Genomic DNA, 14,186 nt, shown 5'->3' with positions numbered 1-14,186 from the left:
GAAATATTTTGATGGTTTTCTTAATTCCTGCCCATAAAAAAGGAAAATGGGTGCACAAAAAGCCTAGTGATGTCCATTGGAGGTCAGGGGAACATGTGCCCTAAACTTTTTTCCCTCTGCTCTAGGTTTCAAAAAATTCCTTTTTTGGGATATTTGCATTGCAAAAACGTCTTTTTAGCTTTCTGATTTTAAAAAAATGGCAGATTTGCGCTCCCCTACATTTTGAAAACATTTTTTAGCCCCCCTCCCCCTTTTGAAATTTTCGTCAATCAACACTGCTTCGAAAGTCTAAATATTACCAGCTTCGCCAATTCACGAAAATATTTGGAGAAGGAGTTTTTTCTAATCTTTTCAATGAGGATATATGAAAAGTGATGTTTTGTCAAAATCATTTTTTTACTAAAAAAACATTTTTCAAAATCTGAAGGGTAGTTGCTACCACCTCTCAGTGGGGCTCCTGTCTAATCGCTCCTTATTACTAGTAGCTAATAAAGTTTTTTCTAAAGCTTCCTTGCAATAGAACCGTTGCTACTTCGATAGTCTATTAAAAAAGAAACATTCCCACAAGATAAATGTGACCTCGCTTATGTATTTATAAAATGTATCAACATTAGAAGAAACTGTATTGTATCCGAGCAGGGAATTTAATTTCTGGAGATGCATTGGTCTCCAATTATTAATTTCAGTAAAAATGGAATTTAGAACGGCACTCCCGCTGAGTCAAAAGGAACGCCAAAATGTGTGTGACGTGGTATTTGTCGGCTTTTTGTAGCGTTGGCAATTATCATACTTGTGCGTTGTATTTAATAATCAGTCTTTTGTTGACTGAAGTGTTTCAAAGAAGTCTTTTTTTACTTGGAATTAAGTATAGATGATATGACTTTGGATTTGACGATAGATGAATTGTTGGAGGGTGATTCTTATTTATTTTATTGTTTTTGTTGGTTCAACTTGTTCGTATCATGCATTCGAAGATTCTGTTTCTGAAGAGGATAAATAGTTTTACGGGCAGGTGTTGAAAGAAGAAAAATTGACAATTACAGTTCAAAATATGGGAAATTGGCTGGAAATTGTTAGGATTTTAAATTTTATTACTGGGTCTTTTTTTTACTTGGAATTAAGTATAGATGATATAACTTTGGATTTGACGATAGATGAATTGTTGGAGGGTGATGCTTATTTATTTTTTTTGTTTTTGTTGGTTCAACTTGTTCGTAACATGCATTCGAAAGTTCTGTTTCTGAAGAGGTTAAATAGTGTTTAGGGGCAGGTGTTGAAAGAAGAAAAATCGGCAATTACAATTCAAAATATGGGAAATTGGCTGGAAATTGTTAGACTTTAAATTTTACGACTGGGTTCCTCTGAAGAAAACATGTCAATAAAATATAAGTAGTGTCGCTGAATTTGACGATAGATTAATTGTTGGAGGGTGATTCTGATTTATTTTATTGTTTTTATTGATTCAACTTGTTCGTATCTTGCATTTGAAAATTCTGTTTCTGAAGAGGTTGAATGGTTTTAGGGGCAGAGTGTTGAAAAGTTTTTAAAGAAGAAAAATTGGCAATTTTAATGTAAAATATGGGAAATTGGCTTGAAATTGTTAGAATTTTAAATTTTACGACTGGGTGCCACTGAAGAAAACCTGTCAATAAAATATAAATATTGTCATTAGATTCCAAAATTTATTCTTTTTCCAAATTTCATGATTGCTATTCTGACAACGTACTATATGACAGCCCCCTCCCCCGTAACGGTCTCCATATATACTAGGGCTGGATCTAGAATAAAATCTTGGGGGGGGGCAATGTGACACGGGCAATAGTAATTGATTAACATATTTATTTTAAAAAAGGAATGAAAAACAGAAAACACAAGGAATAAGGGCACCAGAGAAAATTCGGAGGGGGGCGTCCCCCCGCCGACCCTGGATCAGCCAGTGATTTATACTTTTAAAATGAACAAAATATTACCAAAAATGGTACTGATGTATTATAGCGACCACACTCAACAAGTGAAGTTACGTTAATCATAATGAAATACTGGTTACCAAAATATGATGAAAATATAATGCTCTAGTAGCAAAATAATAGAAACCATAACAGAGAATTATGGAAAGAATTTTCGCCGCCCAGAACGCATTATATTAAATACCTAAGGTAATCAGCTCCATATATTAAATATATAATGAAATATACCTGCGTTGTAGTTTATCCCACCTCAGGCTAAGGTAATTATCTCCAAGTGTACACAAAGAAACCGGTTTTACAACAGATTAAATAAGAAAAACAAGTTTTTTAACGGAAAGTAAGGAGCGACATTAAAACATAAAACGAACAGAAATTACTTCGTATATGAAAAGGGATGCTTCCTCATGAACGCCCTGCTCTTTACGCTAAAGTTTGACTCTTTCTCTTGACTCTACTTTTTAAAACAGTAAAAAACTATAGCGTAAAGAGCGAGGGATTGCGGAGGGGACAACCCATTTCATATACGGAGTAATGTCTGTTCGTTTTAAGTTTTAATGTCGCTCCTTACTTTCCGTTAAACAAACTTCTTTTTTTATTTGATTTCTGAACGTTTTTGAATCAATGCATGTTTTGATTTTGGCTCTCCGCAGATAAACAATTAAAACGAAATTCGAATATTTATTTTTTTTTTTTTTGGCTAAATGCCTTTCTCATAGCTTTGATCGAATGATTTTGAGAAAAAAAGGAGCTGGGGAGGAGGCCTAGGTGTCCTCCGATTTTTTGGTTACTTAAAAAGGCAACTAGAACTTTAAATTTTTTTACGAATGTTTTTATTAGTAAAAGATATACGTAACTTAAAAATTAGCTTGCGTAACGAACTTCTCTGTTCTCATGTTTTATTACGTATATGAAGGGGGTTCATCCCCTCGTCAGTACCTCGCTCTTTACACTAAAGCTTAAATTTTGTCCCAATTTCTTAAGAATGACCCCTGAATCACAAAATCCGTAGAATAAATAGTTGAAATTACTAAAAATACTTTAGCATAAAGACCGAAGTATTAGGAGGAGGTGAGCCCATCATATGCGTAATAATTTCCGTTCGTTTTGAGTTTTAATGCTTCTACTTACTTTCAGTTGAAAAAACTTTTTCATATTTATATTTTCATTGTTTTTTTTAATAATGCTAGAAAATTCTGCGCTCCCTTCATGAAAATTTTCTTCCCCCATGACAAATTCCTCCAAGGAAAGTTCCCCCAACATATCCCCCTTTTCTCAACCCCCCCCCCCCTCCCTCCCAACCTAAAAATCCCCCTGAAAACGTTTGTACACTTTCGAATAACCATTACTATGTGTAAGCACTGGTCAAAGTTTTTAACTTGTGGCCCCTCCCACGGGGACTGTGGGTGAGTAAATCGTCCCCAAAGACATAACTATAAGGTTTTTTTGACTGCGCTGAATAAAAGGGCTATCTCAGAATTTTGATCTGGTGACTTTGGGAAAATAATTAGCGTGGGAGGGGGCCTAGGTGCTCTCCAACTTTATCGGTTACTTAAAAAGGGCACTAGAACTTTTCATTTCCGTTAGAATGAGCCGTCTCACAAGATTCTATGACGACTGCGTCGATACGATCACCCCTGGGGGAAAAAAATATAAAAAAAACAAATAAAAACGCATCCGTGATCTGCCTTCTGGCAAAAAATACAAAATTCCAGATTTTTGTAGATAGGAGATTGAAACTTCTACAATAAGGTTGTTTGATACGCGGTTGCCTGATGTCTGATGGTGTGATTTTCGTTAAGATTCTATGACTTTTAGGGGTTATTTCCCCCTATTTTCTAAAATAAGACAAATTTTCTCAGGCTCGTAACCTTTGATGGGTAAGACTAAACTTGGTTAAACTTATATATTTAAAATCAGCATTAAAATGCAATTCTTTTGATGTAGCTATTGATATCAAAATTTAATTTTTTAGAGTTTTGGTTACTATTGAGCCGGGTCGCTCCTTACTACAGTTTGTTGCCACGAACTGTTTGATCAAGAGCAACAGTGTGGTCACTATAATACGTAAATATCTAAAAACAAAGAAATCTGTTCCACAACTGATGAAGAGCAACAGTGTTGTCGCTATAATATGTAAATAACGAAAAATAAGTTTGGCGTTGTCGCTCTCCTCAGATCCCAGTATGGGCTAGTAGCAAAATCATAGAAACTATAACAGAGAATTATGTAATACAGGCCGCCTATTTAAGACTTTCTACTTGTAAAAGCAATACTTTAAATAAAAGATAACATTTAAAGTGTAATTAATAGTATGTAGCATTTAAAGGTAAACTTTATATCTGTTTGAAAGATTTGAAATGTTACACCACTGAGTAGTAGAAGATTTGGGTAGTAGAAGATTGGGTAGTAGAAGATTAGAAAATGATAATAACATTATAAATTTCTTTTTTTTTCTTTTCTAATTACATACTTGGGGCGGTACTAAACATGAAAGGAGGATTTGTTGCTACCTTTAGCCTCTGTTCTTTTGACCAGAATTGGAAAAACTTGAAAATACAGGCTTAAAAGGGAATTTGTTAAGTCTTTCGATCCCCTCTCTCCCACATAAAGATAGACTGGCCCTTCCCTATGTATTACTGTACAGCCATTGCTGCTATTGGAATAACACTGATTAAGTTTTACAGGGGCATACGATGGCGTGATGAAAAAGTGGGGGGCTCACAATCTGTAAATAATGATCCACAAACATTTATCTGGTTTAGATAACAAAGAACTGAAACGTGTAATATGATTACTATTAATAATTGATAGTATAATGGTTACATATTTGAATAAATACAACATAAAAAATTAACCATTTTTATTCTTACCACTCCGAAGGAAATAAAGAAATCTAAAAAATGTAAAACATAATAATTGATTTCTTGTGCTATGATAGATGTTAAAAAATAAAAATTTGATTAAATCCCTTTTTTATTTGACCAACTTTGATTTTTTGACATCCATTCACAGCACAGTCAATTAATTAATTAACCATTCAATTCTAATTTTTTTTTTTCGCAAAAACTGTTAGTGCAACTCATCCGCAATGCAAATTTCTATAGTTGGATCTAATCTTCTAATTTGTTTTTTTCGGGTTTGGGAATACGGTAGAAATGTAGCAGAAAAAAATCATAATTTTTAAATTAGTCAAGAAATGTGGGAACGAAGGGGATAACACATGAACGATTTTCTTCATGGTAACTGTGGTATACCACAAAGAAGCTTGTTCTATAACATTTACGTCGTTTTTCTCAAGGTGTTGCCCACTTCCTGCAACCTAGTGTACGTCTCACAAAACCATGTATGCTGCACGGTTGCGCCACGCTTGACACAGCCCCCAAGTCGCTTGGCATATTTCCTCCACGCTTAGCACCTGTCACCTGGCGTACATGCTTTCTGAGAGCAATCCAACGGTTTTTCTAAAAAAAAAAATTAAGAACGAACTAGTACAGCGTGGCTATGTTTTGATATAACAAAAGACAGCTTTTTCGCCTATATTTATTGATACCAGGAAAAAGACTTGTAAAAGTCAATGTAAATCCTGAAATTGATACAGATCTTAAACCCACCCTCAGGGCTGTATCCAGGATTTTTTTTTTAGGGGGGAGTACGAAAGAATTATTTTTTTGGGGGGATTGGGTTCAAAAAACGCATATAAAACTTGTTAATGTTAATTTTTGTTATGTTTTTATGAGTCGGATAAACATTCCGGGGGATGGGTTCAAACCTCCTAATCCCCCCTGGATATGGCCTTGCCCACCGTGTAATTTTCGATGTGATCTACGCTTAATCTGAGGAATCTTCCAAACCACTTAATAGTATTATAACGTTCACTCCCACCCCCAATCATGCTAACAGTTGCTCTTCATAATTTCTCACATACCCAAAGATGTTATCCTTAAATAAAGTAACATTTTTCACTCGCACAATGACATGGAATTAGACTTCATCAATGGTGCCAGACCCCCAAAAATGTAGGAAATATAACGTAGGAAAAACGTAGGCATATGCCATTAAGATATAATCAAGATATAATAGATATAATAATCAAGATATAATCAAGATATAAACAAGATATAATAATCAAGAAGCAAACAAACAAATTTTAATTCACTAGCCCACCTTCAAAAATCTTTTTCTAGACAACCTTAAAAATAATGGATTTTCACCTAATCTCTTTGCACCCTATTAAAGTCTCTAATAATAAAAGTAATGAAATATATAATAAGTAAAAAAATAATAAATAACAACAAAAACAATAATAATAAAAATCAATATTAAAAAATAATAAATCCGTAAATAAAAATGGGATACACAAATTAGATGATATCTGTGAAACATATATGCATGATATTGTGCTTATTTCAAGACGCTCAGATTCAAATTTTAGGCATATAGTCGTAATTAGCGACCTCAGAACCCCTTATATATCAACTTCCCTGCATATCAGCCTTCCTTTGAGAAATGCGTGTACACTGTGATACGGAGCTTTGAATAATCGCCCTATCTCGTCCATTATAAGATTTTTAGCTTGTGTTGCCACATTATTTATAATTGACCGGGCGATGTTGCCGTACATTTTATAGCTTGAATAAGAGATCCGAATAAGCGAATAAACTGAAAACCGACACCTACTTTTCTGGAAATGTTACAAACGACATTTTTGTCACGTTTTGTGCCAGAGATGAGATTTTCAGATTTAATGAAACTCGCATATTAAAAAAATGTGAATTTTGTTCAGGAAAGTTTAAAACCACCTCAAAAGAAGTATCAAATGCGGGATTTGACAGCATTGAGAGTTTTCTATTGTCCATCCTCCCTTCATTGGAAACCTTGACAATACCAATGTCGTAATGTTGTATGTACATTGAATAGGCAGCGGTTTACTGAACAGTTGTAAGAGATGGTAAGTTTCCGTTATTTAAAACTCTCATTACATTTCCAATTGATGCATTTAAGATCCCCTGTAAATTTTTACCGAAATTGATTTTGGAAGTTCCCTGTGGTGCTGAGAAAACTCGCTAATGGGTCATTTGTCTTTGAGGTGGTCAGCCGATGCCAAGACTCGCAAAATTATTTTTAAGGAATCGAATGACCTTAAGCTTTGGATATCTTATTGTAGCATTAGCCTTGTCATCAGCAAGCTCAAAGATCCTTGGACATAAACAGTGGGGGAATTCAGAAGCCAGTTGTGGAGTATGTACTCTACAGATTGTTTTGTTTCAGAACATTTGTTTTGCAATCCTAACCTTGCAATCATAATCAGTGTCTTCAAAGACCCTTAATCACCCGCTTTGAGGGTCATTGAATAAATATTTACAATGTATATTTATACTGTATTCTGATATAGCTTGGCCATGTTACAGTCTTAATGATGTCTAATATTAGGATCCAGTAATTTGAAATGATTGAAAAATTTCGAGTCTAAAGAGGCTTAATTTATCTCTAAGACTGCAATTGTGGGGGCAGGGGGGTTGTGCGTAGGTTTCGCCCCAAAGCCACATTCAAGGGATCTAGATGGTCCCGATATATTGACTGTACACCATTTTCTATAATGCATTTATGAAGCACCAGTTGTATATTGAGCTTTATATGTAATTTAGGCCTCTCGTCCCTGAAAATTCACACATTTTGTTACCCTTTTGATACATTCTTCAGATCCTATACCGTTTTTATTCAAATCAAGAAGTTAAAATTTGATCCTCCTGTGCCATGAAGAACTGGAGAGGGATTCAAGTGAATAAAGAATATTGGTGCCATCCATTCACTATGTTGGGAGCTTCAGTACCTTGGTAGTATTATTAGTAAAGATGGTGGGAACAGTAAATATGTTAAAAGTAGAATAGCTAAGGCTCAGGGTGTTTTTTCACAGTTAAAAAAAGTTTGGAAGAATAGAAAGATAAGTCTGCAAACCAAGATTAGAATATTGGAAGCTACAGTGATGACAGTGGTCAAATATGGCTCTGAAGCAGATGAAATTCTGATGCAGAAAGCAGATGAAATATGGCTCCGAAAAGCAGATGAAAATTTACTAGATGTTTTCCAGAGAAATTGCCTACGGATTGTTCTGGGTACCCGGCTGACTGACCGTATTTCAAACAGTAGGTTGTACGAAAAATGTGGTTCAATCCCGCTTTCTAGGGCTATAATGAAAGAAAGATTGAGATGGCTAGGCCACGTTCTACGGATGAAGGATGACAGATTACCGAAGATTGTCCCTTTTGGCCAACCGTCTGGGGCTACACGGAAGGCAGGTCGTCCTTGTCTGGGTTGGGAGGATGTCATAAATAAAGATTTAAAGGAAATGGAACTTCCTGGGAGGTGTAAAGAGGGAGGCTTTAAATAAATTAGGTTGGAGGAGGAGCGTGCGTAGCTGTGTTGGCCTCAGGCGGCTTGGTGCTGCAGTGAGTTATTAGTAATAGTAGTAGTAATCATTGTGTACGCCTAAAAAATCAATACATCTCAGATCTCCCGATTGAATGCCCCCTAGCTCAAGTCTTGGAAGTTCATCCGTTCTATAGGGGGAAAAACGTGTGAGGCACATAGCCGATAAATTTCCACCTCATGAACACGGAGCGCAACTTGTTATGCCATGTGTGATACACTCTAGAACGATCATAATCGCGCTCCAACCACGTAGCGTCATAATGTACACGATTTTGAAAGTAAAAACCCCTCGCACTTCACCACTGTATCAACATGATGTCTACACTATCAAATTGACTATAATAGTACTATCTTGACGCTGTAAACTTTCACTTTCCAAGTAAAACAGATTTTACAAGAAATACTATGTATTTTGACCATCATATTTGCATACTGAATGGTGTAGAAAATACCTAAGAATTGTTTGTCAAGGTCATAATTTTAAACCTGTTGTCTCCTTATTCTCAATGACTAAGGCCATGATTTTTTTCTCTACTAAATCTGCAGCAATGCGGCTTTTCATGGATTCGGAAAATTGCTGATTTAGAGGCTCCTTAACGAGAATTCAGGTAATTTTGCGACTGAAGTCGAGATTTTAACTAACGTTGGGCCTCTCCACAATTAAATTCTGATGTTGTTGTTGTTGATGTTGTTGTTGATAGAGCTTAGTCACATTTGAATTAGCATCACTGTCGAGGCGACGAGGAAATTTGCAGTTTTATTTGATTCGGTTCGTTAAATGTTTACATCATGTCGTATTTCGACGACAAAAAAAGAGAGTGGGTGTTTTAACGCCACCGCAGTTTTCCGCCAATCAGGAAATCTTGAATCATTAAGATGATTAGTTGCGTCAGAATAGACAGGATATGTTAGGTTAGCCTATGTCTATCTCTATGTCTGTGTCTATGTCTGTTCTTATGTCTATGTCTATATCTATGTCTGCTCTGACCTACTTGAATTAAAAGGTTTCGGGAAACATATGGTGGCGTAAAACCGCGGTGGCGTTAAAACACTATTACGGAAAAAAAGTCTTCTGTTTTCTTCGTTTACTTATAAGCTCAAACGGCATTTTCAAAATGAAACGTGAATTGACGTCAATTTTCAGAAAATATGATTTGTTTACGTGTAAGGATGATAAGGAGCATTAGAGCAAATTCATTAGCTGAATTAACTCTGACAGCTGGTTAATTCAGTATTGAATAGCATAAGAGTATTATATTTATAAGAAACAACAAAAAAACGTGTTCAATATGCTATCTCGAGGCGAAACAGAAAAGTAACAAAACACCAAAGAGCAAAATATCGACATAATTCGATGATGATATCGACATGAGTGTCTGTTGACTATGTAGTGCTAACTCAAACACACCTCTTCTAGGTGGATTGCCTTTCGCATGTGTCACCTTGACCTCACTATGACTTAAGACCTGTGACCTTACTGTGTTTTGTAAATGTAAATGTATGGGTAATTAACAATGCGGGAACAGGTACTAGTGTCGACAAAGAAAAGACCCTCAACACCATCTTGCGTTTGGCGAAGTTTGGCATTTTTCACTGTAATATTAAGTATAAAGAATTTAATTTATTTAGTTGGTAACGTTAATTTAGTAGTAAGTGTCTGATCTCAGTTCCTGGCAGAAAAACGACTTAAAAGCTTGAAAGAATGCCCTCACCAAACGCTAGATGGTTTTTCTACCAACACTTGAGCCAGTTTCCATTTTTATAAGTAGCCTACAGTCTTTGACCCAGACCTTTTTGACAACTATTGCCACCTTGTTACTCATTAAGTGGTGCTGGATCTCCCCTAAGATTATTCTTTAGGTAAAAACTAAAGAATTTTTTTTTTCCAGAGAAGCTTTTCAAGGATTTATTTTTTGTTATTTCGTTTATAGGGTCATTTGATATTGTTTTCTGTTTTCTTTGTGTCATTACATTTTTTTTTTGGGGGGGGGGAGGGTGCCAGAAAAAATTAGACTGTGTAACAAAAATCGAACTAGTGTGAAAGGGGCGGGGTTTGAATCCCTCGAATTTATGGTAAAATCTGTTTCATTTAAAAAACATATCTAAATTAGTTCTAGTTATTAAAGTATTGTAAGTGAAAAATTGCATCTTAATAAAAAGATTGGGGCAGGGAGGGGGTTCCCTTAGATACAGGTCCATCCTGAATATAGCACTACAAATAAACACAAATTAAACAATATATTTTTTTTTCAATTGGAAGTAAGGAGGTGCATCAAAACTTAAAACGAACGTAAAATCATGAGGGGAACTGCCACCCGTTCGGTTCGCCATTCATTATGCTAAACGTTTATTTATTTACCCCAAGCGCTTGAAGAGACAATCCTCTATCCCAAGAGAAATATATATATATATATATATATATATATATATATATATATATATATATATATATATATATATATATATATATATATATATATATCTATATATATAAAAATAAGTTGTCTGTCTGTGGATGGATGGATGGATGTGTCAGGTGACGTCACCTGAAAAAACTGGATTAGGTGACGTCAAAACTGAAAAAACTAAAAAAAGGCAAAAACTACAAAAAAAACTAAAAACTAATAAAAAAAATAAAAAAGCTAAAAAACTAAAAAAACTATAAAGGTAAAAACCAATAAAAAACTAAAAAAAAAAACTGAAAAAACTAAAAATAGGCAAAAACTACAAAAAAAAACTAAAAACTAATAAAAAAAGTAAAAAAGCTAAAAAACTAAAAAAACTAAAAAAACTAAAAAAAGGTAAAAAACTAAAAAAAATAAAAAATAAAAAAAAACTAAAAAAAAGGAAAAAACTGAAAAATAAGCTAAAATAAAGGTAAAAACCAATAAAAAACTAAAAAAAAAGGAAAAAACTAATAAATGACGACACTCAAAGAGAAAGCGACCAGGACAAAAGGAATGTTCGATTAGCAATCAACAAAGCACCGGGACACAGGGAGTATAAATGACGACCAGGACATAAGTAAAAAAAAAAAACTATCTATATATATAAAAATAAGTTGTCTGTGGATCTGTGGATCGTGGATCAGGTGACGTCACCTGAAAAAACTGGATCAGGTGACGTCAAAACTGAAAAAACTAAAAAAAGGCAAAAACTACAAAAAAAACTAAAAACTAATAAAAAAGCTAAAAAACTAAAAAAACTAAAAAAAAGGCAAAAACTACAAAAAAACTAAAAACTAATAAAAAAAATAAAAAAGCTAAAAAACTAAAAAAACTAAAAAAAGGTAAAAAACTAAAAAAACTAAAAACTAAAAAAAAACTAAAAAAGGTAAAAACTAAAAGAACTAAAAAAGAAAAAAATAAATGACGACACTCAAAGAGAAAGCGACCAGGACAAAAGGAATGTTCGATTAGCAATCAACAAAGCACCGGGACACAGGGAGTATAAATGACGACCAAGACACAAGTAAAAAAAAAAATTAACAAAACTAAAAAGAAGGTAAAAACTACAAAAAAACTAAAAAGAAAAAAAAAACTAAAAACTAATAAAAAAACTAAAAAATCTAAAAATCTAAATAAACTAAAAAAGAAAAAAAAAGGAAAAAAATAAAGGAGAAAAACAAAACTAAAAAACGAATGTATATACAGACCGGTACACCGGGATACAAATGACGACCGGGACACAGGGAATATAAATAACGACCGGGACACAGGGACACAACTACAACGAGGACACCGGGGGAAACAGGGGGATATAAATGACGACCGGGACAAAAAAACTAAAAAGAAATAAAAACTAAAAACTAATAAAAAAAACTAAAAAATCTAAAAATCTAAATAAGCTAAAAAAGAAAAAAAAAAGGAAAAAAATAAAGGAGAAAAACAAAACTAAAAAACGAATGTATATACAGACCGGGACACCGGGATACAAATGATGACCGGGACCCGGGACACAGGGAATATAAATGACGACCGGGACACAGGGACACAACTACAACGGGGACACCGGGGGAAACAGGGGGATAACCTGACAATCTATTTATATGCAAAGACAATGGGACAGCAAAGAATGTTGTATATTCGCAAGTTTTACGTAGTTAAAACCATATATATATATATATATATCTATATTCACAGGTGGGACATAGGGACACAACTACAATGGCGCGTAACTATTATGGCGCGTAACGACTTACGCGCGCGGGGGGGCTTGGGGGGGCGCGAAGCGCCCCCACCAACTAGGTGTTGGGGTGGCGCGAAGCGCCACCCCAACAGCTAGTATATATATATATTACATATATATATATATATATATATATATATATATATATATATATATATATATATATATTTCGTCACAATGAGTCGATAACAAAAAAAAAATCGACTTTTCAATACTTAATCTATGTAGTCGAAAAGTTTCAAAACAGCAAATTTTCAGTTTATATCTTTCGAAAGGCAATTGGTAAATAAAATACGTGCTGATGCCAACCAGTGTTGCCAACACTTCGAAATAAACTGTACTACTTTGCCGACTAAAACTGTAGCGTAAGAGGTTAATTTGTACCATCTGAAAAGCAGTTTAAAAATATTCCCTAATTAGAGGAAAATTTTCGACAAACTAATAATTGAACAGATATCCAAGTCAGAATAGAAAGGAGCAAGTAAAAACAAGATGAACCGAGAAATTCGATTGTACCAAAACATTTCCTAATGTACCGCATAGTACTAGGACCTCCAAATTGTACCGAAAACGGTATAATTGTACCACGTTGGCAACGCTGATACTAACTGGCCATATGTGATGCAAGGCTTTTGGCAAATCTTTGTTCAAACAATGTCGTAAAGAGGGGAGAGTTAACTGGATGGCAGTTTCCCTCACATACAGGGTAATGAATTTTGCTTAAGTTTTAATGCTGCTATTTTTTTGAAAAGGTTTTTTTTAATCTATTATGAGTCTGAAATACGATTGGTTGGAATATTAATGAATTTGTGCTACTTGTATGCAAGAGGGACTGTTTATGGATAGTTTTATACGGTTAGAACTCACTGTGTAGAACTGTAATGAGGAAAAGGGAAATATTTTAGCCTATACTTTTACGATGAAAGCATGATAGATTGCAAGCTTTTTTACTTTTTGGCAGCCCCGTAGGAGTCTAATGAAAAGCAGGAGGTCCCAATTGAGTGAGAAGGGCCATAAGATAAGATCTAACGGAAATGGAAACAAATTAGGGCGGGGTTAAAGAGTAAAGCTCTGAACACACTAGTTTTGAGGGAGCCTTAGGGAGTATTCATGGAAATTTGGGTATGGAATTTTTTTTAAGTGAAGATAAAAAAGGGGATTTGGTACCTATGTGTTATAGCGGTCAAACTATATTCTTGAAATGTGATAAATTGGGTTCCTTTGTCCACGGATATAATCAGCTTAGCCTGAGCGAGATAAAATACTATGCAGGTTGATTTTAATTAAATATTTAATACATAGAGGTTAGATATTTAATATAATGCGTTCTCTGCGGTCTGTTTTCCATAATTCTGTGTTGTAGTTTCCGTAATTTAGTTACTAAATCATTATGTTTTCGTAATATTTCATTAGGATCAACCTAACTTAACTTCTTTGGTTTGGTCACTATAACACGTAAGTACCGGGCATTTTTCAAAAATAGGTTGAGTTATATACACAAAAGTTTTTTTGAAGGTGTTTTCAGTACAAGTGCAACTGTCCGTCGTCCCCTTTCCCGTCCTCTAGTTAGCAGGGCTGTAAGAAGAAGAATTTTTACCTGTG

General features: G+C 34.5%; 1 protein-coding gene across 3 annotated transcripts in view; it reads left to right on the top strand.

Annotated features, from left to right (window-relative positions):
- The first annotated feature begins 767 nt into the window (after window positions 1–767).
- Window positions 768–14,186, top strand: part of LOC136038229 (uncharacterized) — a 41,509-nt gene continuing 28,090 nt past the window's right edge. The window contains exon 1 of one of the 3 annotated variants that reach the window (XM_065721327.1): window positions 768–913. In XM_065721327.1, coding sequence (XP_065577399.1) covers window positions 877–913 — 37 coding nt within the window. In that variant the 5' untranslated portion in view covers window positions 768–876. Of the gene's footprint in view, window positions 914–1,036; window positions 1,170–14,186 lie in introns of those variants that run through there. The other 2 variants (XM_065721328.1, XM_065721326.1) reach the window with 2 other exon arrangements.

Source organism: Artemia franciscana, chromosome 17, assembly GCF_032884065.1.
Source record: "Artemia franciscana chromosome 17, ASM3288406v1, whole genome shotgun sequence".
Classification (NCBI taxonomy): domain Eukaryota; kingdom Metazoa; phylum Arthropoda; class Branchiopoda; order Anostraca; family Artemiidae; genus Artemia; species Artemia franciscana.
This window is presented reverse-complemented; position numbering and strand designations above follow the sequence as displayed.